At 38.6% G+C, this 27,500-nt stretch overlaps 1 protein-coding gene across 2 annotated transcripts in view; it reads left to right on the top strand.

Annotated features, from left to right (window-relative positions):
• The window catches only part of ctnna2 (catenin (cadherin-associated protein), alpha 2), a 1,866,011-nt gene that overhangs the window by 1,492,960 nt on the left and 345,551 nt on the right, over positions 1–27,500 (top strand). For both annotated transcript variants that reach the window (XM_051928041.1, XM_028801549.2), the window contains exon 9: positions 7,951–8,103. In XM_051928041.1, the coding sequence (XP_051784001.1) occupies positions 7,951–8,103 (153 nt within the window). The remainder of the gene's footprint in view (positions 1–7,950; positions 8,104–27,500) is intronic.

Below are 27,500 nucleotides of genomic sequence, written 5' to 3'. Positions count from 1 at the left end.
AAGTAAGCTGTAAGGAATGAGCCTTCCAAATTTCAGACTTCTACCTACACGGGAAGTTGTAGAATTAGTGATGAGTGAGTCAGTCAAACAGGTTCCAGTTATGACCATTACGCGTAGAATTTCCAAATAAAACCTGCCTAACTTTTGTAAGTAAGCTGTAAGGAATGAGCCTGCCAAATTTCAGACTTCTACCTACACGGGAAGTTGGAGAATTAGTGATGAGTGAGTCAGTCAAACAGGTTCCAGTTATGACCATTACGCGTAGAATTTCGAAATAAAACCTGCCTAACTTTTGTAAGTAAGCTGTAAGGAATGAGCCTGCCAAATTTCAGACTTCTACCTACACGGGAAGTTGGAGAATTAGTGATGAGTCAGTCAGTCAGTCAGTCAGTCAGTCAGTGAGGGCTTTGCCTTTTATTAGTATAGATTTATGTTTGCATGTCTACTATAAGTGGGTGGTATGGTGGCACAGTGGGTAGCGCTGCTGCCTCGCAGTTGGGAGACCTGGGGACCCGGGTTCGCTTCCCGGGCCCTCCCTGCGTGGAGTTTGCATGTTCTCCCCATGTCTGTGTGGGTTTCCTCCGGGCGCTCCGGTTTCCTCCCACAGTCCAAAGACATGCAGGTTAGGTGGATTGGCGATTCTAAATTGGCCCTAGTGTGTGCTTGGTGTGTGGGTGTGTTTGTGTGTGTCCTGTGGGGGGTTGGCACCCTGCCCAGGATTGGTTCCTGCCTTGTGCCCTGTGTTGACTGGGATTGGCTCCAGCAGACCCCCGTGACCCTGTGTTCGGATTCAGCGGGTTGGAAAATGGATGGATGTCTACTATAAGTGCTATGTGGGATTATCCAGCATCCCATCCTGGAGGAAAGGTAGCCCAATGCCAGGAAGGGAGACCGGAGTGTAAGGACTGGCATCCTGACCAGGTTCAGAATTGGTCCCTTGGCAGGGAGGGAGGCTAAAATAATAGATGAATAGTAGCCTTTTCTGAGCATAAGTTGCTCCTATGTTGCTGCTCTCATTTACATGCCTGTGGGCACGCTAGGAATCATAGTGGGACAGCCCTTCTGTATGTCATGTGTGCTTCTAGAGGGTACTGCAGAGATGCACCATCTCTACTTTATGAAACTCTACTGACCTGGAGATACTTCCTCCTGACCTTGCCCAAATGCCAGAATTACTTCTGAGTCTCAGCTTAAAAGGAGCCCTCTGTCTCACCACAGTTGTTAGCAGAAAGAGAAGAAAGTGGAAGGTTCTGCCGTCCTTGTATGTACCTCACTGTGTGGAATTATTCTGGAGGACAGCGCTCCTCACCAAGTGCAGGTGCAGAGCGCTATGACAACTTTCAAGACAAAATGCAAGAATAGATTATACAACTCACTAAATATATCACATATAAGGATTGTAAATGCCACAGGGGTTGGACAGGAATCCCGACCAGAGAAGGGGATGGTTCCTTACCTGGGTGGGAGGCTCCAAGCAGACAGATAGGCATCCCGGCCAGAAGAAAGGAAGGAGCCAGACCCAGAAGTGTTGGCCAGAGGGGATGGATGGACAGCCCATCAGAAGATGTCATTGGGGAGTCTTTATTCATCCAGGATGCTAGATGGCAGCGGTCCTGGATATCGGTGCCCAATACAGATCCAGTAGGGCAGGCTGGGAAGTTTAATTCGGCAACACAGCCCTGCTAGGGTCCATGGGAGCCACAAGGGGGCGCTGCAGGGAGAGGAACTCCCTAATAAGTGGGACTTCTGTGTGACCCGGAAGTACTGGCTGCTTGGAAGCTGAAAGTAACCTTAACATGAATCCAACTTGTCTGCACAACCAATAAGTTTTTGTGATTGGTGCATTTTCTTGTCGTTGTCAATTTACATTGACACCCTGCCAACTCCATCCTTTTTATTAATGCCTCTACCACAGTCCATTTAATGGCAACCACTGTGCTTAAATAGGCTACTACACTGTAGTAGACCATACTGTGGATTTTATTGTTTTCTGCTGGGTCCTTAACTAGTCTGGTGAATGTTCCTGCCCATTATAGCCCTGGCAAGCCAGTGCAAGCTGGATAACCCATGTATATACACCATTGTCTCAATATAAGAGAATCATTTTGAAGAAGAGGTCACATATCTAATTCTGCCTAACTCACTCCAAAATTCTGTTCAAAACATATCCACAGTGAATAAAATTATTTTTTTTATAATTTGCAACACAATATGTAAAATTTCTGCTCAGAATATTTTCTTGTTTAGGTTTCTTATTATTGTTTGGATTTTGTATAATCACACCATTTATTTTTGCACATTTGGCTATTCTAATTGAATCCAATAACTGAAATGAATTAAACTGAAATTGAATTTCCAATTTCCCTGGCCCTTTTCTAACGATAGTATATTAAGTGATGTCCATGCTACACAGATTCTGCCAAATTTTCACAGTAGGAAAGATGCAGAAATGTAATTGTTGTTGGATGTTTCTTAAGCTTACTTAGCCACATAGCCATTTTAATGCACATGTTTTCCCCCTGTTTTGTCTTGTATGTATGCAATCTTCAGATTTATAATGATCAAGGATTAGTGGCTATTAATTGGACTCCCTACTGGCTCTGCTGAATAGGAGTTGGATCTTTCAAAAAATTAATCTTTGTTACCAAAAATATGTTAACTTTTTTAATCAGCTTATACTAAGTGCATCAAAAAAATGTAAAGTGTGACAGGATAAAGCTAAACGATGATTTAATAAGTGACAAACACAAATACAGTGATTTAAGTTATAAAAAGAAAATATTTATAGTGTGCTACAGTATAAAAACTGATCCATTTTGCTCCCACCTACAAACATATTATTAGATGGTATCTATCTATCTATCTATCTATCTATCTATCTATCTATCTATCTATCTATCTATCTATCTATCTATCTATCTATCTATCTATCTATCTATCTATCTATCCATCTATCTATCCATCCCATATGGCCATCATATTAAGCCCTTTAATGGGGGCCCTTTTTTCAGTAGTCACTCCCTGGTGGGGTTTATTATCTAATTGACATTTTTTTTTTTTTGTAGATTTATTTACACTATGTTCAAATTTTCTATTTTTCACTTAGTACTCCAGTTGCATGGGGTACGTGCAGAAGCACTGAGCAACACAGAGTTGGAACATTGCAGTCCCTGCAGCAATATATTGTTTCCCTCCTCTGCTTGTGTGACAAACACACTACACATCTCTAACGAGCACGCTTTTTAGTGGCATTTGGTGAATTTAGTTCTGGAAAATGCCTTCCTGATAACCGTAGGGGTGGGTCAAGTTTTGAGTCGCTTCCATATGCCTTGGAAGTTGTTCCTCTGTATTTATTGAACAACCAGTAAACTAGATCTAAACAGAACTTTGGATGATTATCTTTTCCTCCTTGCTTCCTATAGAGTACATAAGAGTTGAAAACACAAGTCAAGAAGGTGTCGGAAAATCTTTTGATAGTATTTGTTCATTCTCTTCCTCGCCGTACTGTATGTCACTATGTATTGATTCAAAAGATAACTCTTCCCATAGAGTTATTATACTCAACAATGGCGAGAGGTTTCTCCTTTGAGTTCCCTTACCTGTCCCGCACTGTCTTCATGCTAGCATTATGGATGCTGCTCAGCATGCAAACATCTCTTATCCTTCCACTTAAAAGCCATCAACTTATTTCTGAATGCAGCAGCAACCTCTCCCAATTTAAAATTTTTTTGTCATCACAGATTTTGGGAGGTCCGTTCTTTTTGATCTTACTGTTCCTACCGCGTCAGTTTCCATTGACTCCAAAAATTCATGCATCTCGGGACTACTGTAGTAATTGTGTAGTCCTATCAGATAACCCTGATTCAGTAGCTTCTTCAGAAGTCTTAGCACCATCTGCGATGGTTTTGTAAAATTATGTACATCAACCCCTCCTACATAGTTTACAATTTCTGTATCTTTTCCCGTGTACATCATCATATTCCACACATATCCACTTTTTGCCTTTCAAAGCTTATAGGATACCATCCCAAAATGTGATCTTTTTTCGGAATGTATACCTTCCACCCTAGACGGCCTTTCTATAGTAGTAAACTTTCATTGATCGAAAGATCTCCTTCTGGAAAGTAACTTACAGAAAATTCTCGAATGCAGTGCTCAAAGAAAGGCTTGATTTTATACATCTTTGAAGAAACTGGTCCTGCGTCACTGTATTCTTCATTATCAAATAGTGGGTAAAACACTTCTAATTGCTAAACAGAAGGAATAAATCTCAAAAAAGAAACTTATAAAGCACCAAAGCACAGGCAAAACTGCTAACTGAATTACCACTCACAAAATAAGAGAGGTAATCAAAGAGTTTTCAAATGTTCAAAATACGCTTGTATCTTTGCGCATGATAAAAACTGCAAAGGTACAATGCTGAAAGAGTGACATTTGTCCACTAAAAATAAATGCCAAAACTAAATCCTTTTCCCTTAGAAATGTGACTGAGGGCAAGTGAAAGAAAAAGTACCGTTAGGGGTTCCTTGGTCTCAAAACTACCATAACACCTTCACCAAAGTAAATGATATCTGTTCCTTTGTCACTATGACCAACAAGTTAAAAAAAATCACACTAGACGGCAGATCACAGATATGAAGGAATTGTATCCATAAACGCGTTCCCCAAGGAGGGAAAAATCTTTTTATTAGGTGCGTCTATAGATACTCTCCCCGAATTCAGCGTCATCTTCCTTCAATTTAAAGGGATTAATATGGAGTTCCTCCTCACTTTGGAGCTATTACCACCTCCGCTCTTCTGGGAGGGCATTCCACAAGATTTTGGAGTGTGTTTGTTGGAAATGTATGCCTATTCGGCCAAAGAAACAATTGAGCGGTCAGGTACTGATTTTGGACAAGAAGATCTGGCTCACAGTCGATGCTCCAATTCATCCCAAAGTGTTCAACACAGTTGAGGTCAGGGTTCTATGTAGGCCAATTGAGTTCCTCCAATACAACCTTGTCAAACCATATCTCTATGGACCTGGTTTTGTGTGTAGGATCTCAGTCTTGTCTGGAATAGAAAAGGCCATTTCCTAAATTTGTTACCAGAACGTTGGAAGCAAACAAATGTCTAAAATGTTTTTGTATGCTGTAATGTTAACAGTACCCTTCACTGGAACCAAGGGGCCAAACCAAAACTCTACAAAAGAGTCCAAGTCCACTATTCCTCCTCCAACAAACTTTGCAGTGTGCACTATGCAGTCCAGAAGGCAGCATTCTCCTGATATCCCTCAAACACAGATATGTCTGTCAGACTGCCAGATAGCGAAGTGTGATTCATCACTCTAGACAACATGTCTAGACTACATGAGTTCAATGGATGCATGCTTTACAGCACTTCAAACAATGCCTGACATTGCTCATAATGTTTTTAGGCTTATCTTCAGCTGCATGTCCATCCATCCATCATCCAACCCGCTGAAACCGAACACAGGGTCACGGGGGTCCGCTGGAGCCAATCCCAGCCAACACAGGGCACAAGGCAGGAACCAATCCCGGGCAGGGTGCCAACCCACCGCAGGACACACACAAACACACCCATACACCAAGCACCAATTTAGAATCACCAATCCACCTAACCTGCATGTCTTTGGACTGTGGGAGGAAACCGGAGCGCCCGGAGGAAACCCACGCAGACATGAGGAGAACATGCAAACTCCACGCAGGGAGGACCCGGGAAGCAAACCCAGGTTCCCAGGTCTACCAACTGCGAGGCAGCAGCGCTACCCACTGCGCCACCGTGCTGCCCTCAGCTGCATGTCACAGAAACCAATTTCATGAAGCTCCTGTCATACATTTTTTGTCTTAATGTTGCTTCCTGAAAAAGTCCAGTTTGGAATTTTGTTATGAGTGATGCACCAAAGGTTAGGTTATTTTTTCAACACTATGCACGTCACCATTCAGCAACCCCAATTTGTGAGTTTCTCGTGGTCTGCCATTTTGTAGCTGAGTTATTGTTGCCCCTAGACACTTTCACTTTACAATAACAATAACACAGTTGACAAAGGCAGATCTAGCAGAGCAGAAACTTCATGCACTGACTTGTGGACAAGGTAGCATCCTAAGATAGTGTCATACTGAAAGTCGCTCTTGAGCTCTTTGGTATAACCCAGTCTACTGCCAGTGTTCATCAGTGGAGATTGCATGGCAGAGTTCTTGTTTTTTGCTACTTTTAACTCCATAGTATGAATGGGTGTCCACACGCTTTTGGCCATATAGTGTATCTCCTGTATTTGTCAAACATCTGGAATCACTTAAATATAATATATATAATATCTATAGATAGATATTAAAATTGCAGCCAAGATATCCTAGTGTTGTAAATATCTATTACAGCTATTTATTAGTTAAAAGATAACCCCAAATTGTTGGCCTTAGAGATAGCGTTTCAAAGAAATAGCCACATCTGAAGTTGGGAAATAAGAAGAACAGGTTAAAACAGGTTAGAGTTTGGAGTCACCCATAAACCCACCATGCAATGCTATGTTCTTTTGCTCATTTTAACCTTTTCTTTTCTCTGTTGAAGGTGACTCTGGTATTTGTTGTGTATTGATCTGTAAGGTGTTTGTTTCTGACGTTACAGACTCTAATGTCCTTATTCTCTTGTGCAGTTGTGCACCTAGGCCTTCCGCCACTTGTTCTATCCTTATTAGATTCAGTTTACCCTCTTCTCTCAAGACAACTGTGGACATCTTAGTATGAAACCTTTATTCTTCTTCTCAATCTCTCACATGGAACAATAACCATTTTGCAAAACAACAATAAACTGACATGTTTACTGAGAAAGCTGTTTCAGTTTGGCCATTATTGAACCTAGAATTTAACTTTAGGAATGCCAGACCTTGCAACCCAAGGAAAGACAGTTTGTTTGCTTTCTCAAGCCTTAATACAATTACAAGGGTTTCCATAATAAACAATTAGCATTTAAACCTGATTTATTAAGTAAGGGCTAAGAGAGTTTACTTTTAGGGCACTGGAATAATGGCTGCTGAAAAATGGGGTTTTGTAGTTACAGTATATCTGAATAATAAATTATAAATCAGTCATTTCCAGCATAGCTCTTTTGCAACATTATTAATTTCTTGTCTGTATTTTTAAATCAATTTAATGTTACCTTGACAAAAATTGTTAATTTACTGTATATAAAAACATGAACATTACTTGGTGATTCCAGACCTTTGGACAGTAAGATACAGTGGATGTGTGTTAGAAAATGTAGCATTGGATGGAAATACACAGAATGCTATATAATTGCATATGTGTATTAAGGTCAGGCATATTTCTGTATAAAGTGAATATGGCCAGAGAGTATTGTAACAGATTGGTTATTTATTGACTGTTAATTATTTTTCAGCTCTGCCTACTTTGATGTTCACCCGCCCATATCACGATACTAAAGGTTTTTAATACTTTTAAGCAATGTCAGTTCTATGTGTACGGCACATGAGGTTATCCAGGGTGTTTTTAATTTTTGCCCTTAAAGTGTCCTGGGCATCTGCCTTTCAGAGTTATTTACTGCTATTGATCGAACTCCATATGAAGTTGATGGCTAACTTTTGCTGTTAGTCTTTGAACTTCAGGAATGCATCAAAGTGTGGGCTTTACTTCGCTGAAAAGGTTCAAGCCTAAGTTATACGCCTTGAAGAAAATTATGCTACACCTTTGACTTTTCTGTTTCTTTTGAATCTGCTTAAATTATGTTTTACCTCTTAACTGTTTTACAAAGGTAGTCAATGACAAAGTGGTTTAACAATAATTATATTTTAAAAATGTAAATATTACTCACGTGAGAGCAGAAATTAACTTGTAATAAATTATTAATGTTTTCAAAAGCTGCAAAGTCCCAGTTGAAATTGCCTTTAGTGTTCTAGTTTTATTTTGTGATTTTTTTTTTGTTTTGTTCCCACAGCTGCGAAAGGCAGTAATGGACCACATTTCAGATTCTTTTCTGGAGACCAATGTTCCCCTGCTGGTGCTTATTGAGGCTGCCAAAAGTGGCAATGAAAAGGAGGTGAAAGAATATGCACAAGTCTTCCGCGAGCACGCCAACAAGCTGGTAGAGGTAAGTCTTCACTCATTGTAAACTGCTTTTATTTTTATGGCTATTGCAAAAAAAAAAAAAATGTTTAGGAGGTGGTAGCTAAATCAAATGCTGACAAGAATCACAATAAAAGAATTACAATGTATTGCCTTGATGCCTAAGTTGTCACAATAAAACACAACTGTTGTATCGTCTCATTATACAGTAGGCAGGTGCATGCTAAGCAACCCTGACACGTTTTATGATTATGTTTATGTCCCTGTTGTGAGGCATATATGACATATGCTGTCCATTGTGAGAAGAAAAATAGCTTCACTAGTGAGCTACACGGTGTTAATGAGAGATACCTGCAACTGTGTTATTTTTTTGGTATTGGCGTGTAATGCTTAAGCTAATATTTACAGTTACAACAGTATAAAATGCCCTGTTGTTGTTTCTTTACTGTATATTTTCCTTCGGAAGTGTACTTTGTTGCTTGTTTAAGGCATGATGCCACTGATTTATACTGATTACAAAGTCAGATCATAAGATAGTGTTTGGTGTTTTTTGCCTAAGGTTCATCCATGATGTTGTCATATGTGGCTCGTCATCAGGATTAGATCACTTAACTCTGTTCCTAAAGCACACTGCACAGCCAGGGGCAGACCTAGAGGTTTTTTTTTTACTGCCTGTGCTGTTTGGGTGCTTTTTCATTCAGTGGAGTAGCTGGCTTCAAAGTCTGTAGAAAACTGAACACTTAGTGTCCATGCTAAGAACTACTTTACCCAGTATGTACTACTTAATGAGCCTATCACCTTTTTGCACTAGATTCGACTTTGAAATGTCAGATCGATATATATGTGTATAATCCACGTCATATGAGGAAAAGCTTAGTCAGTTAATGAGATAATTTTACTTTACTTAGCAATCACAGCATACAGAAGACACAGTCAAGACAAGCCTGATAAAACTGACCGAAGTACAAGATAATAAAGATTATAGTCACTTACCATTAGAGATTTTGTAGAAGAACTATTGTTGTGGCATCAATAATTCACTTGACGTCAAGAGCTCTTGCTCTTCAACTGCAAATGGCCAGCAGTGACAGGTTACTTTTGTGAGGATCATGGCTGCTGTTTCTTAGGTATTTTTTTAATGCACTGAAGGCAAGAGTGAGTCACCTTGCAAATAGTGAATGTTATAGTCGAGAGTCATTGAGATACATATCAGTGTGAACCATTCTATGAATGTATCCTTGTATGGTGTCATCAGTCATTAAAACTCCTGAGCAGTTTTCACTTTGTGTCCTTGATGGTCTTTTCTTTATAGAAAACAAGCTGACTTCACATAGCTTGGAAGACAGGTTGTCTTCACTGATCCCACAGTTTTGGACCATGGGTGGTAGATTTTGTTCATCTTAGAAAGATTTATGTTTTGGGCTGAGCACTGAGACCCCTGTCAACACATCAAATGCCTCTGTAGAAAAGCACCTACACGATTAGTTGACAAGTCTGGCAGTAACTGTATAAAAGTAATGCTTATATAGGTTATCCAAAGTGGTCATAGAGTAGGTACACATTCTGTCAGAGCCTCATCAACAAAACCCCATAGGTGGCTCTTTTCATGTTATTGGGAATGTGCAGATATATTACCCTTTGCACACAGGTATTTTGCTCTTAACATTATTTCATTCCATGAATCCTCTGAAATTTTTTTCTGAGATAATGCCAGTCACAGAGTGGGCCAGATAATTTCCACCTGAAAGCTTCAAGTTGGATAACTGTAGCTGATCTGACTTAACTTGGCGATTCAGAATAGATCCCTAAACAAGGTTAGATACAGAATGAATTAGTCCCTAATACCACATTTCAGTTTGTCTCCATGGAAGTGACTAAATGGTAAGAACTTGTATAGCTGCACATATGGCTGGCAGCACATTCCTGATGTACCATAATACTGACTGCTGGTACACCTAGTGTGTCTGCTATTTTTTTCAATTCTACAACTTTACAAATCTTCTAATGTTCTGATGGTCTTAGGTCATGGAAAAAAAAGTCAGAAAGTAAGTGATATAGCATTGGCGAAGTTTTAAAACACTCAACGGCAAACTGTATTTTGCTCATACAATCCACCAGAACAAGCTTAAAGCCCATGCACATGACAATATTTATAAATCTTTATAAAGTTTCTCCCCTCCTCTGTTTGTGCATCCCAACATTGCAGCTGAAACATGCGTTTTTGCAAATATTACATCAATTGAATTGCAAATATTACATCAATTGAATGTCATTTTGTTATTATACTTTTCAGCAGAGAGTCTGTGGCCAAATCAAGAGCTGGTGCGAAGTGGAAAAAATTCCATATGCACGACATTTGCAAATAGTGCAGCTCCACAGAAACTTTCTCCCTCTTACTTATGTACTTACCTTCATCTATCAAAATTGTACAGTAAACAGCCTCATTGATTTCCATAATTGCAGAGCTCCTCACCACGTACACCATGAGTCCAGCAATCTCATTCTGTATGTCGTGGTGAGTGTATTCCATATCTGAAGGTCTATCCACTACTACTTTGGCAAGCATTTTGTCAAACATTCCAATGACATTGAGTAACTCAGTATAGTTTCCTGCATTAGAAGAGATCTGTCTTCTATGTGGCCTTGCTGTGCCACTACTTGGCATCCAGTATAATGTAATCTTTCCATTTCTCTTGGGTATTCAGTTTTCTTGCACTGTATTATCTAGCACATTGCTTATTTTGAGCCATTGCAACTTTGTGTGATCCATATATATTATGTGCTGTAAAAGATTGAGTGGCTTTAAATCAGTTATGGAATCTGATTGCAGAAAATATGGTTTCTATACGATGTTTATGATTGTTTTGTAAAAAGTGCCTATATGCAAAAATAAATAAATAAATGAAAATGCATCTTTGGTCACAGAATATGTTTGCCAAGAGAACTGATCAAACCAACTGCAATTAAATCTCTGATGCTGGTAACCACAATTTATTTTTGGGTGTCCTTGGAGCAATGGACTATATGGTTCTTCATCTGGATGACAGCTCTGCTCAATTTCTTCGGTGATTGTGCCTGGCAGTGCAGTCCCGATTCTCATCTTGCTCCTGTTTCTCTTGAGCAAAGCTATCACAAGCCGACATCATGATCATCTGCAGTAGAATGTGAAGACTGAAGCCATGTATTTAAAAATACAAAATGCTCCATTAATGCAGTACTATGGACATGAAATTGGTAACTAGATAATCTCACTTGATGTTATTTAGTAATTTTATAACTTTTTACTAAATTGAGACAGGTACATGTGAACATAACAAAGTATTCTGTTGTGGAAGGTGTATGCAATTACAATAAAATTGTAAACAAGTTTTTATTGTTGCTGTGGTGATCGGCCAATTATTGCACCTGGTCATGCTCTGGCAAGCCCAGTATGGTGTAGTGGTTAAGGCTTTGGCCTTCAAATCCTGAGGTTGTGGGTTCAGATCCAGCAACTGACACTATGTGACCATGAACACGTCACTTGACCTGCCCGTGCTCCAATTGGAAAACCAAAAGAATTATAACCAATTGTATCATAGATGTTGTAAGTCACCTTGGATAAAGGCATCAGCCAAATAAGTAAATGTAAATGAATCCCCTCAATGCTGTTCAAGAATACTATCATGTTATAAAAAAATTCTTGAAAAAAGTTCAAATATAATATGTTGAACATAACTTGGCATCTTTCAACTTGTTTTCACATCTGTCATTTGGTAACAAATAATGTCTTCACTCACTTTTTTTTTTCCTTTGCTTACCTATCAGGATTTTCCACCCATCCATTTTTTATCTATAATTTTAATGCATTAATTCACAATATTAAAATTAATATTTTTAATTTAAATGGGAACGAGGGAGATATGGTGGCATAGTGGAGTCCTGGAATCCAATCCCTGTCCAGTTGCTTCTTCTCCATGTCTGTGTGGGTGTTCCCTTCATGTTTATGTGGCTTTTCTAAACTGGCCCCAAGTGAGTATATGCTTTTCCATGTGTCGGCCATTGTAATGTGCTGACACTATGTCCTCCTTGGGTTCTCCTGTGTACCCAGTGCTGCTGAGACAATTTGTGGCTCCCTGCCACCCTGACCTGGACTAATCTTGTTTGAAAAAGTTATATTGTGTGTATAACTTGCGAAGTGTTGCTAGTTCTTCCACAGAATTCCTAAGGCAATCCATGAACTTCCAAAAACACCTAGGGGGCTTTCTTGCAGCTTGAATTCCAGTTTTATGCATTGCCACCACCCGAGGCTACTCGTATAGCTTCAGGATTACCCCTTATGTGTCTTAGCATTCCCTTGGAACTATATTATATATGGTTAATATATATCTGACTGTAGTCTCCTTAATGTATACTGGGCTTTTTATTATATGTATATGTATAATGTATATACATTTAATGTATATTAAGGCTTTTTGGTCTTCGCCCTAAGGTAGATATCCCTGAGTCCATTTCAACAGCTGCCTCTTCCATATGTTTCTTTCTGCTTTTAGAGGTTAAATAGCATGTGTGAGACATCCTTCATTTAATTCTTCACTGCTTGCATACTCCCTGTAGGGCTGCCCTGTTTATAGACTCAAGAAGAGTGGCAGAGGTAGATACAATATGTCCAAATATCAAGAGGAGTGAGGCGCCATATTGTTGGTTCATTTCAGTGCAAATGTGAACTAAGGACTTTAAAAGCAGCTGATCTTTACATATGCATTGCTAATGAGGAGAATGTTTTCGGTTAGCATTGGAGTGGAATGCTGCGCAATGGACTAGAATATCATGTCCTCAATTAATGTCCTAATTTATGTTTTTTTTTTTTTATTTTATTCAGCCTGTCAGTATTTCACTGAACATCCTAATATTGTGAAGTATACTTTTTGCCATATTAAACTTTTGAAGTACTTACCCAGTTTGCCATAAGCGGCATTTGAACTGAAGGTCATACCCACAAGCATTGGTGGCTCATTGGGACTTAAATGTACTGTGCTAAGTAGGCACATAAAGTACTGGTGTCACAAAAGTACTTGAAGCTATTCTCTGCACATTGGCTCCATAAATTTGAAAACACATTTTAAATAATGCATGTTTGTCTTAAACCCAAATATATTGTTTTGACACTCCTGAACCTGTTGTAAAATGGTGTAAATATCACATTATAAGTCTAATAACCAATTGATAACTAATTATTTTGTCATTATTTAAAAGTGGCATTCATTTACATCCCAATTTCTCAAAATTCTAGAAACAAATTACTAGATGTTTCTTGCAGCATTAAAGCATAATCTGAGTTTCAAATCAGGATGTCTAGCTCCAGAATGAAGCACTTAGTAAAAAAAAAAATTGCTCATTATTTTTGGCTGGGTTACATTAGTTTGTATTTCACAGGGAGAGAGTTTCCCTGATCATTAAAGTGTCCTGATTTACATCTTAGTTGTCTGGGTTACAGAATTTATATAAAAAAAAATTAAGTGTGTGCCTCTCAGAGTAATGCTGTCAGTTTGAAACTTAAACTTGCCCTTGTGGTGCAGGGTGGAAACTAATAATATGTTATTATTCATTAAAGGTACATGGTGTGGCTGTCTAATGAATCCACAAAGTTGTCAGTTCCACCCTTGACTCTGATTTGCTGTGTAACATTCAGTAAAGCACTTAAAGGAATATTTCTCCCGAAACTGAACTTTTGTTTTTTTATGTGCTGCTTACCCTATTTACTTTGTAGTGGTGGCCGAGAATAAATTTTAATATCTTGTTTTCCTGAAGAGAGATCTGACTACACCCCAGTTGTGTAAGTTAATAGCATGCCTCGTATAAGACAGGTTCATGGTGATTTACATGTTTACTTACAAATAAACCAGAAATGACACATGTAATATAAAATCAGAAATGTGCATACTGTGTATAATTAATTACATATTGTGACTGGGTCAACAGACAGAAATTGCCATGTTTAATAATATGTTGCAAAACCACAGGGTGCACGAGGGTGCAACATAAATATTGGCTATAGCAGCCCAAAGACAAAAGATTCTCCAGTATGGAGTAACTGTTGCTGTCCCACTGATGTTCAGTCCTTTGTAATCCCTTGTTCAAAATGAGATGCTGCCTTCTGGCATCCAACCAAAGGGGTCGAGTCTGCTAACGGTGTAGTGGTGTTCTTCTTGTAACTGCAGGTAGAAGGGATGATACAGTTTGTGAGTGCACCGCCTCTTGTCCCTGCCTGGTACTGCTTATCTTAGCAGAGCTAGGAAGATGATCCCCAGGCACGCATGTGTGACAGTGTACACATTACCTGCAAAAGTTTTAGAACACCTCACTTTTTCCAGTTTTTCTTCAAATTTAATCAGTTGAAATGCAATGAATGGCGTAAAATGGTAAAAATAAGGTAAGCAGCAAGCTGCAAGAGAATGAAATTTAAAGCTTAGGTAAGCAGAAACTGAAAAAAGGAAATTTCATAATACTTTGAATGGGCCTTCTTCAGTGAACAACTAATAGATTACAACCTACAGATGTTCTGCAGCAATTAAAGTAAATTAAACTTTGCAAGTTGTACAGGTGTCCCAACTTCTGTTGATTACTTTAAACCTTCTGTCTGTATCTTAAAGCAGAGTTGGAACAGACTGTGTTACTGCAACCTGTGAAGTACTTTACTTTCTTTCTACTGCTTGTATAAAGTTGTAAATTCCAGCAATAATGGCAGGCAAATGGCAATTAACAAATTAAATGAGACAGAGCATTATTACCCTTAGAAGTGTAGGCCATTCATTTACAGACATTGCAAAAAAAAGAATCCAAGTGTCAGTGAGTAAAGTGTCCTACACTGTCCAAACCCAATTGGAAACTGGAAGAAACACTGATAGGAAGAGATCTGTCAGACCCAAAGTCACAGCCCAATCAGAAGGGACACCAACTTGCATGATAGGCGCCTCACAGCACAACTTAACAGTTTCTAATGTGAAGGGTACTACTACTTGTGCTGCAGGTTTGACAGGACGAGTGGCAGTAAGAAAGCCATTCCATTAAAGGACAAAATAGTGCCTTGAAATACTGGCTGTGAACTACTGCAGACTCGGACAGTGGTGGCTCGTAGCTAAAATGAGTGGGGGTGCTGCTCCAGAAAATTTTTAGCCTTTGTTTTAAAATTGTGTAAAAGGAAACAAACCAAAATATTCAGAAACCAAAAAAAATGAATCAAATAGAATAGGTGGAAGCAGGATAGTAATCTAATTCTACACTTTATCACATTCAAGAATATGGTACACGGTTTTTAAGCACAACACACGCGGAGTAAAAAAAAAAAACACTACCTTCCATCAGCACGCCAGGGTCGGCACTGCGGGAGCGACAGTGCTCTCTCTCACTCGCAGCCTCGCGTGCAGCTTCCTATGTGCGCATGCTCACAACCGCCATACACCACGCCGCTGGAACTGTGAAGCGCACAGTTCTATACAAAGATTTTTGTATCTTTTTCATAAACTGGGGGATGGCTACTGACATTAAGTTTAAGGATTATATATTGTTCAAGTATAAAGAAAGAATTAAAGATAAAAGGACTCATTATATTAAATGTTTTCGATAATATCAAGTGGAAATAGGGGGTGCTGCAGTTCCACATTGCCTATACACGAGCCACCACTGGACTTGGAGAAAGTCTTTTGGACTTTCGAGTTGATGAAAGAATGGTTCCTCAGTGTGCGTCACCAACTGTCAAGCACGGAGGAGGAAGTGTACACTGGTGGTCTGGCGTTCTTTTCCTGGAGGCAGAGTTGGCATTCTGAATCAAAAGGTTTACTACAGTTTGGCTGTTATATCAACAAATGTGGCCACATTGATGAATCAAAAGTGTCAATAAAATTTTGTACACTTAACGATTCCTTGACTTTTTTTATGTTCCATTGTTTATGTATCCTATGCCTTGATTTCATGAAACATTAAGACATTAAACTGTGTGCATTTCCATAAAAAGTTCTGAAATTTTTGATCGGTATGTACATTTATTTTTTTAAGGTTGCGCTCTTTCAGGTTCTTTAATTTACAGTATATATGCAACCAACTATACTATACAGCTCAGTAGTAGTTCTAAAGCACACAAGAGTAGTGTTCACTATAAAACAAAAATGTGCTATATAAAATAAAATTAATTAAACAAACCTTTACGTCATAGAAAGAAGTTAACCCAAGGACATACATGTAAGTAAAGTCATAGGCACAAAACTATTTTAATAAGATATAGCAATTCCAGCATGTCACTGTTTGCCATGAAGTTGAAGTTTCTTCAACTTTCGTATTTCCATTTTACTTAAAAGGCATACTTAAATTAGCAATCATACTGTTTTGAAAATCCAATCAAGATATAAATAGGAAATTACTACTGCGGAAGATCAGCCCGACTACAGACAGACACCAGGACACACGGAAGTCCAAACACACACGTTTATTTTGCCTTTCCTTTACAGCACCTGATACAGTCCACCAGTAAGCTAGAAATGCTCACAGTCCCTTCTTTTCTTTTCCTTTTCTCTATCCTCCTGCCGCCTCTACTCCTCTGCTCGCATGGTGTCCTGTTCCAGTCTCCACTTCCGTGCCTACTGATTACCACATGTCAATTGTCTCTGCTAAGTTCATCCACATTTTTCCTTTATTGCTGCTGATAATGGCAATTCACTGGCAACCATTATGGGGCTGATTGGCAGTAAGTGCTTTACACATCATCTGACTCTGCTAACACCTGTGCAGGTGCTCCCTTGTGCACTTTTTGAAGTGATTTGTGAATATTAGATGTAGAGATTTTCTCCTTCACAAGAAATTCAATCACTGCTCCTTGTCAAAATGATATGTTCTTGTCACATACTTCCTCATGCTGAACTAGGAAGTCTTAACTGAGGCAAGTGGCATTATTTTTCATTATAGTGTGAGACGATAGGTGAAACTACTCCTTACAGTACCACATATTTCAATACGGTTATGCATTTATTGATGATTTCAATATACTTTTAACTGCTGCTGTCACTCTCATAATATGTGTGTCAAGCAAAGTGAAATGCATCTTCTTGTCATATACTGACTCAGCAAAAATTCTGTCATCTTTGTCATCGTAGCAACCAAGGAATCTAAAACATTTTGATAAATATACATATTTGTCAGCAAAGGTTTAAGCTGGTATAGCACAGAAGCAGTATGGCAAATTTCTAGTTGACAGCTTGATATTGTAGCTGTGTTTGTCCCAAATTACCAAAGGTATGCAGGTTTTGATTCTTCAGTTTGCTTCACAGGGCAGTTCTGGCAATAGTGTGACACGTGTTCAAATAATTCCACAGACCAAAGATCTTCATTTTTTAGAGTTTTAGTAAAGCTTTAAGGCAAAATAATTCACACAAAAATAGAGAAAAAATTGATATTAAGGAAAGAAAAGGTCTTGTTTAAGAAAGGTTCTTTTTAAGGCTTATACAGTAAAACCTGCTAATGTGACTACCCGTGCAAGGTGACCATTGACCTCTCCTTGATCCCTAAGAAGAAAATCATCTTGGTTATAGTGACCAGATAAAAAAAAAATAATTTGGGAAAACATAAAAATTTGGTCCCTTTATTCTCTGTAGGTATAATAAATCATGTTAGAGCTTCTGGAAGGGATAGTTTTCCAGGAAACTACTGGAATAGCACTAACTCCCCGCCCCTCTTCTTACTTTTGTTTACGTGTGGAACACATGACTCTATGTTGCTTCTGTGGATTACTCATTTCTTTCGAATTTCTATGAATCTCCCACTTTGCGCAACTGAATTTTGTAACCATCTCCTCAGTTCTAACCGTGATTTAAAATGAGACAGTTCCATGCTTCACCTAAAGATGTCTAAGAAGGGGTATAAAGAGCTTAGTCTGGGCCAGAAGTGCGACTTGTTATGTTTTTTGGAGTGCCACAGTGAAAGAAAAACTGCAGAGGAGTTTGGTGTCAGTAAAACTACTGTCAACAATATAAAGAAGCGGAAGTCCGAGTATTAGGATCGTCTTATGAAAGAAAATGATGAAATGAGCCAAAAGAAGAGAGTGATCCCTATGATACAATTGATGAACTAACTCTTAATTGGTCCTCGAAAATGAGAGGAAAAAACATGAGAGTGTAGGAAGTAGCCTTGAAATTCGCTGCAGAATTGAGCTTACCTGATTTTCAGGTGTCATCAGGCTGGCTGGAAAGCTTTAAGGTATGAAATAAGATTTCATCCAAAGTCCTGACAGGTATTTCTAGTGTAGCTTATCCAGTTTCATTGGTAATTAAGAGCCGCACTGTATAAATGGAAAATTCCTATTTTTTCTTCATTATTAGTACTTTTTTTGTTTTTCCTTGTTTGTTAGTAATAAATAATGTTTTCATGCTTCCCTTTGAATTTTTATTCTGTAGAGTCTTGATTTTTCCTTCCATATCTCCTTCTTTGGTTAAGGTGATCGCCTGCCTAAAGTGATCATTTTAGGTCAGTCTCTTGAGTGGTCACTATAAGCAGATTTTATTGTATATCAGTTCTCTTATTTTGGTCATACAGTCATTAAGCATGGTCAGAAAACTGTATGCCAATCTCCTAATTACAAATTTGTATAACAGTCCATGCTAGCAGTGAGCCTGTTTCCTAACTGGATTAGTTAACACTCTGTTTTACAGATATAGCTAAGAAAGTTCTATTTTGTGTTAACTTATAGGAGGTAAAAGGCTATGTCATTTTCTAAGTATCAATGAGAAACTGACATTCTATAGAAATGAAACAAACACTTGCATGAATTTAACATTGAATTTCTGAGATTGGCTCTTACAAATATCGTGCATGTAACGTAAGCATTTGTTCATATTGTACAGTAAATGATGGGTTTGTGACCTTTCCCGTATGAAACACTTTGGTTTTTACGCAATCCTATTGGTAAAGTTGGCAATTATCTGCATGCATTGCTCCCCAGACAAAGACAAAGCCAATCAAGACGAATCCACACTGACCAGCAAGCACAGGACAGCACATATATTCAGACAAAACTATAATCCAAGGTAGTTGTAATCCAATGGCTTGAGTGATGAGTAAAAACAAAAACGGAGAGATCATTGTGATTTTTTTACCATCTTTTTGGATTCTTTTTAAAGAACCGACTTGATTAATCTTCTTTCCAGCAATCCGTGCATTGCTGGGGCTCCTGGGAGTTATAGGCTATTTTACATAGTGCTGCTACACATTTATTATTAAAATCAAAAGTGACCTAAAATTTTAAAATCCCAATCTGCTAAATATATTTCAAACATGTACAGTCCATTGCCAGTTTAGCAAAACCATGGTGTTACCACCAAATTTTTAACCATAAGGCACCTCAAGACAGTATTTTCTTTTGTATTATAACAGTAGGCCTTAATGAGTTTGAGCAGCTCAATTTATTCATACACCCAACAGGTAATAGTTAAGTTAATATATTTTGATGCGTGAGTCCCTGTCTTGCACCCCAAAGCATTAGGCTGAGTCTCAGTACTTTAGCAAAACCAGCTTTATTTAGCTTGAAACAGGAACAGCACGGTTATTTATTGTAGCAGGATCTAGCACTCTCCAATAAACAGACACAGCAGTCAGGCCAGGTTAGTGGCCAAGTAACACTTTTCCTTGCATTTATAATGTTCCTTGCATCACACATTGATGACAGGCGCTTATAGTGCGACTGTGATCTTTTCAGAGTTGCTTCGGCCGTGAGCTGCTGCGATGCTGGGAGCCTGCGGTTGCCCCGGCAATGGATAAACAGTCTTCCACAGACGTGGTGATCGTGCTTCGGGGTGCTCTTCAGAGTGTCCCATTGGGGGGAGTCCTAAAGAGTTTAGAAAACTCACAATATAAAATGCAATTTCTGCTCTTATACCAGCTATCTTGGATTTGTGGGTTACCTTTGTTTTACTGGAAAAGAGCCTACAGGTTTCTCAGTGTAAATTGTTATGATGATAAGACATAAGCATTATAGTTTTATTCTTTCAGTTAACACAAATGTTTTTAATTTTATCTGGAAATTAAATTAATTGTATGCTCACCCTTTTTAAAACAGTGTTAAATCATAGACATCACCAAGATTGTATGGTGTCCATTTTTGAAATGAGAGTTTAATAGTTATTGCATTATTTTTACTGGATCTTTCAACTCAATACCCTTTTCCTTTTTTCTTATGCATTTCAAATTTCATAGCGATTTACACTTTTAAAAAAGTTGGTTACCACTTCTATATGCAATTAAAATATATGTATTAGTCTTTAGGTGACTGTTTTGGATCACTATCTGGAGCTTTCCTCCATATTTCCCGGTCATTCTTGATAAGTAATAATTTAGAGTCATGAATCCTTGTGCACATTTGAAAATACAATTGTTTATCTACACTACCTACCTAATATTCTAGAGCTGGGAAAGCATATTGATTGAATGCCAGATGGTAAGACCACTATATTTGATCATTTTCATTTGTCTATCAGTTTATTTAAACAAGAGTAGAAAACAGCTGGACCATCAAATTGGCAGGTTCCAGTTTTTGCGAACACTTGTGTACATAGCCACATTTCTCTCAGAGAAGGTCAGTTTAGAACATTGTGACAAGAACAGGCCATTAAGCCCAACAAGCTTGTCCATCCTATTCATCTTCTTCTTCTTTCGGCTGCTCCCGTTAGCGGTTGCCACAGTGGACCATTTTCTTCCATATGGTCCTGTCTTCTGCATCTTGCTCTGTCACACCCATCACCTGCATGTCCTCTCTCACCACATCCATGAACCTCCTCTTAGGCCTTCCTTTTTTCCTCTTACCTGGCAGCTCTATCCTCAGCATCCTTCTCCCAGTATACCCAGCATCTCTCCTCTGCACATGTCCAAACCAACGCAATCTCGCCTCTCTGACTTTGTCTCCCAACCTTCCAACCTGAGCTGACCCTCTAATGTACTCATTTCTAATCCTTTCCATCCAGGTCACACCCAATGCAAATCTTTAACTCTGCTACCTCCATCTCTGTCTCCTACTTTTGTCCATCCTATTCACCTAACTTATCCAAAATAACATGAAGTCAAAATTTGAATGTCCCTAAAGTCCTACACTTAACCACACTACTTGGTAATTTATTCAAAGAATCTGAAGTTCTTTACATGAAGAAAAACTTTATAACATGAATGCAAAACCTGTCCTTAACAAGTTTTCCACCATGTTTCCGTGTTCTTGGTGGAGAATTCATTTTAAAGTCACAGGTGGGGTTCAATTTACCAACTCCTTTCACAATTTTAAACACTTCAATCATTTCCTCTCTTAATTTTCATTTGCTTAAATTAAAAAGGTTCAACTCTGTCAGTCTATCCTCGTACATTTTAGTTATAGAATCAGCTTAGTCACTCTTCTCTGGACTTTCTTTAGCGCTGCTACATTAAGAGGCCTTATTAGTGCATTCTCAATAAAGTAAACACAGGAGAACGTGTAAGCTTAACTCAGAGCACAATTCATAGAGCTGTGATGTAACAATTTGTGGAACATTATACTGCCCAGTCCTTCATAGTTTTGATGTATTTTTAGTTAACAAAAGCATGTGTGGTGGTTAGTGCTAGTTCCTTAAAATCATAGAGTCCTGACTTCAAATTCCAAGTTCACTACCTGAGCTGCTATACTTTACTCGTGGTTCTGTGGGTTTTCTGTGGGTATTCACTGCACGGTCACTGCACAGTCCAAATATAAGTCAAGTAGAATGTGGACTATAATTGGCATGATGTGAGGTTTTTCTTTCTGCTAACATGCTCACCAGCCTCCTCTGCAGCCTGTATCATAATAAGCATAAAACTACACTCCAGTTCTGTCCATAATGTTCTGAAAGACGCGATTAGTACACATCTGCTGGCATAACTGGAACAGCAATATTCAAATATAACTATGTTTACCACATTGAGGTTGTTTTCATTGTTGACTCAGGGAATTCCAGTTACCAATCTCAGTCCAAGAGCATGATACCACCTTGATTGAGTGGATTTGAGTGTGGATATATACATTGCTGTGATTGGGACGAACATTCAGTTGAAGGTGCATTCCTGAATTGAAACTGGTTATAACCTACTGATCTGTGCAATTTCAGCACTGCACTTTAAAAATGCATTGGTAGTCAACTGTTTGTTCTGTATTTTTAAACCTTCTCTTTTTGGTGCTGGAGCCTATCCCAGCAAGTATAGGGCACAAGGAGGGAACAAACAATGGACAGGGCATCAGTCAATTGCAGTGCAAATACACACACACCCACACACACTCCGGCCACACACTTGGGCCAATTTAGTACCTCTAATCCACCTAACCGGGATGTCTTTGGACTGTGGGAAGAAACCGGAGCACCCGGAGGAAACCCATGAAGGCACAGGGAGAACATGCAAACTCCACGCAGGGAGGACCTGGGAAGCGAACCCTGGTCTCCTTACTGCGAGACAGTAGCACTGCCACTGTGCCACCTATGTTCAAATATTACATATTTAAATGTGCCCATGCAAACAAGCAGTGCACTGACAGCCTGGCCAAAGCCAGTTCCCATAATGCAACCAGCCTTTCCGAGGTAGGATTTGACTACACATATACTTGTACTTAACTAAATAAAGCAATAAATCTCAATCAATCAAGCTTTATTTTATGTAATGCAAATCACAAAGTGCAGCTTTACAAATTATCTTACACAATAAACAAGAAGAGTCGCAAAGCACATACATTGAGATCAAAAGCATTGAAGCCATGGGAACCTACAAAGGACCACAGTGAATCTTTAAAGGTTAAAAAATTGGATGGATATAATGCCCAAGATCATCCTTTTGTAAGCTAATTTGCAGAAAGCATAATTCAATGTTCTACAATGGTGTTTATGTAATATTTTATTTCATACTTATTAATTCCTTGCATTTATTTTATCCCAGTTTTGAATATTTTTAACATTACTCATGGAACTGCTTTAGTTTTAGCCTGTAATGTTTGGGGTGTTTTTGTCAAATAGACAGATAGATACAGTATATACTCACGTATAAGTCAGGTCTTAAACCCAAAAAAATCGATCATAAAATCAGACCCCGACTTATACGCCCATTCAAAAAATGTGACAATTTTTTTTTTCCACATCTTCTTGCTTCCTCTAATCCCGCATCAGTTTCTCAGACACATTGAATTTTGTTGCAGCTTACAGTTGCCAATTTCTTTCGCCACTTCAACGACTTTTAATTTAAAACCAGCTTCATATTTTCTTCTGAACGTTCTTCGAACGCTCCATCGTAGATAAGGGATGCTCTTACGATAAAGGTGTATGAGGGTATGACATACAAAAAGCACAAAACAATGCAAACATTCATTCGGAATATTTCGCGTATTACCGTGTGGTTACGTAGACACAATACATAGGAAAAAAAAGCAGTGTTCTCGATGGTTACTCTCTCAGGTGGGTGTTAGCATATCATAATCTCTTGGACCAATAGTGGGAGTTTTCCGCATTCAACTTATGTGACCAATAATATAAAATACTGGAAATTATACAGTACAATCAAGCCCTGACTTATGCGTGGGAGAACTTACAGTAAACGTGAGTATATACGTACGTTAGATGGATATGCCTATAATCTAATTTAGAAGGGCAGAGAAATATGCCTGCTTTCAAGACATGCATATCTAGTTCTTATACAGTATGTTGTCATGAGAGATGTCTGTGGCGTTGGGAATATTAACAAAAATAAATAAATACAGGAGCACTCAGACTTATGTGGGGTGCAGTTTTGTGTGTGGTACTATGAATTGGAATGGCCTGCTGAGTGTGCATTCAGTTGATTGCCTCATTAGTGCTCCAGGGTCTGTAATTAGTGCCAGCTCACCTGAATCTTGAGAAGTATAAGAGGAGCCCGGGCAGAGAGAAAGGAGAGGACCAAAACAGAATGGAGGTTAAAGAGAAGAGAGAATAAAAAGAAAGCGGAGGCAGGATCATGGCAGAGCAGCGATGACCAGGTGTTCCAAGAGGTCCTGTGGACATCTATGGACAGTACTGGGAGAGGAGGAGCAGGGCTCGTGAGCTGCCCACAGATGCTGATGGAAGCAGTGGGGCGTGAGTTGGTAAAAGGTTGACTGAACTTGTCGGAGGAGAAGTCAGTACAGAAAGAGTCACCAGAGGCTTGCATTGGTTGTTTTAAGAAGATGTATCTCAGACCTGGGTTTTTATCTCATTTTAAAGGAATATTTATTGGTTTGATCATTTATTGAAACATTTTAACCTCCACATCACCTGTTTTATCATGATTTATTTATCCAGAAGATGGCACTGCATTTTTTGAACACTGTTTGGTTTGTTGTGGATAAAAGCACTAAGCACTTTCACCTACCTCTTGACTGTGCATCCTTATTTGCCTTGGCTCATTTTGATTCATGACTGTTGACGGTTTTGGGTTCAAAGACTGCTGAAGGACGTGGCGCCAACCCAGACCATCACAAATGTGAACAGTGAGGTTGTGTTTTTTATTCGGTAGCATTTGGAATTCACTTCCATGTTCTCATGGCTTTTCTCCTCATGAGCTTGATAGTTCTTACAATGGACTGATTATTTGCTTACTCAATCCAACCTCTCCTCCTGTTCTTTCAATATAATCTATAATAATAAAAGGCAAAGCCCTCACTGACTGACTGACTGACTGACTGACTCACTGACTGACTGACTCACTCATCACTAATTCTCCAACTTCCCGTGTAGGTGGAAGGCTGAAATTTGGCAGGCTCATTCCTTACAGCTTACTTACAAAAGTTAGGCAGGTTTCATTTCGAAATTCAAAGCGTAATGGTCATAACTGGAACATATTTTTTGTCCATACACTGTAATGGAGGAGGCGGAGTCACGTATCGCGTCATCACGCCTCCTACGTAATCACGTGAACTAAAAACAAGGAAGACATTTACAGCACGAGTCACACGCGGGAACGAAGGTAAATGACGTTAATTTTTGAGTGTCTTTTAATACTGTGTAAGCATACATATTAACACATGTGCAATTAAATGTGTGCATTTACGGGGTGATTTCTCAGGCTTAAAAGCTCACCTTTTATCAAACGCGGGAAGAAAGGTAACTGACGTTGTTCACTGTCTTTTAATACTGTGTAACCATACATATTAACACATGTCCAATTAAACGTGTGCATTTACGGGGTGATTTCTCAGGCTTAAAAGCTCGCCTTTTACTAAAAAGGTAAATGCAAAACTATTTTCAATCAGTTTATTGAAACGCTCCCCGTTAAGGATTGCAAGAACATATTCGCGAGATTAAAGAACGAAGTAGGGGGAAATGGAGGAACAGCCGCAAACAGCGAAGAGCAAAAAATTAATTAAACAATTGAGAACGGAGCGAGTTAAGCATACAAGCATGTTCATAAGGGAAACAAAGCACGGTGTAAAACGTAAGTTTAAATTAAGTTTATAGAAACGCTCCCGCTGCGGATTGCAATAACATATTCGCGAGATAAAAGTTTAATGAGAAGACACGAGGTATAAACGAACCACACGCCGTGGCGCAACGTTAGGGGCAACAGTTTCAACCATTGTATGATCTGCTTCTCGCAACTGAAAGACGGCACATGGCGGATGTTAGCCGACTTGCTGACCGCAACGTTAGGGGCTTCAACTATGGCGCTGACGCCACATCTCAGTGCCAACACTTTGCAGACTCTACTGAAAAGACACGCCCTCCTCACTGGACAGTTAAAAACACCAATCAAACTAACGATGACATCAAGTATTACCCAATCAAAAGTAGGAAAGGAGGCATCTTCATAAAATGCGTGTGGGATAATTTGCATGAGACGCTGCTTTAAAAAAAAAATGATAAAAAAAATACGGGATAAATCCCGTCCAGTATTGATTCCAAACGGGACGCGCAATTTCATTCTCAAACGCGGCACGATTCCGTATTTTAAAGGACGGGTGGCAACCCTACAGTGCCAGGTAACCACCCATACAATCACATTGTGATTCAGACTAGGAATGCAATGAATGTAATTACCCCGATCTACATACAAGACGAAAGTCTTGCAACATTCAAAGATGATGGTTTGGTATAAGTACACCATACAACATAAAAGAGCTTATGAAGCCTTGAACCGAAAAAAGCAAGATCTCAGAGATCGTAAAAAAAAAAATAGGAGGTAATGTCGTTTTACTCGCTGTAGATTTTAGTCAAACATTACCAGTTATTCCACGAGGGAGACCAGCAGATGAACTCAACGCGTGTTTAAAATCCATGCTTCTCCCACGCTCGGTTATATGTCGCGTGTTCTCGGGTAGGTGCACCAAAAAATGTATACATTTAAGCATGTAATGGGCAAACAAAAAATGAGGTATACCCGAAGGCACTGCAGTAGTACTCAATTTAACTTTACTTCTTAAATGTTAATGTTTTACTGTTTAATAATTTATACGCTTCTTATATATTGTTCAAATTCTTTTATCAAAATACCAGTGACAGCGCAATGCACGATAACATGGAGTGAATACACCATACGCATCTGCCCACGGCCGCCCTGGTGTGCGCAGATAGGAGTTGATTCTAAAATAAAATAAAGATAAAAAGAGTAATACAATCATCACCCATAAAGCGGATAGCAGACGTGACGTATTATATGTGTACCAGATTTCAAGTCAATAGGTGAAACGGTTTGCAAGCTACAGGTGATTTAAAATCATGGACAGACCAACGAAAAGCCACGGTAGCAAATTATAGAAGAAGATTTTACTGTTTAATAATTTATATTTATATGAAATGTGCTTCTTATATATTACTTCATATTCTCATATGATAATGATTTTAATGTTGTTTATATTGATTTCTATGTTATTGTAAGTGCATCTATGTCTGTATATGTATGTATGTATGTATGTATGTGTATATATATATATATATATATATATATATATATATATATATATATATATATAAAAAATATATATATAAAAAATATGTGTATATGTATATATAATATATCTGTATGTGTGTGTATATGTGTATATGTATATATATATATGACAGCAACACTCATAACAATGACAACACAATTACATTGACAATCATGTTACGTTATTTTTAAAATGTTTCCTTTACTTTTTCATAACCTCTTTAACACACTACTTCTCCGCTGCGAAGCGTGGGTATTTTGCTAGTCTATACTAATAAAAGGCAAAGCCCTCACTGACTGACTGACTGACTGACTCACTCACTCATCACTAATTCTCCAACTTCCCGTGTAGGTAGAAGGCTGAAATTTGGCAGGTTCATTCCTTACAGCTTACTTACAAAAATTAGGCAGGTTTCATTTCGAAATTCTACGCGTAATGGTCATAACTGGAACCTGTCTTTTGTCCATATACTCTAATGGAGGAGGCGGACT

Source organism: Erpetoichthys calabaricus, chromosome 5, assembly GCF_900747795.2.
Source record: "Erpetoichthys calabaricus chromosome 5, fErpCal1.3, whole genome shotgun sequence".
Lineage (NCBI taxonomy): Eukaryota > Metazoa > Chordata > Cladistia > Polypteriformes > Polypteridae > Erpetoichthys > Erpetoichthys calabaricus.
Note: the sequence above shows the minus strand (reverse complement) of the source record. Positions and strands in the feature narration are given on the sequence as shown.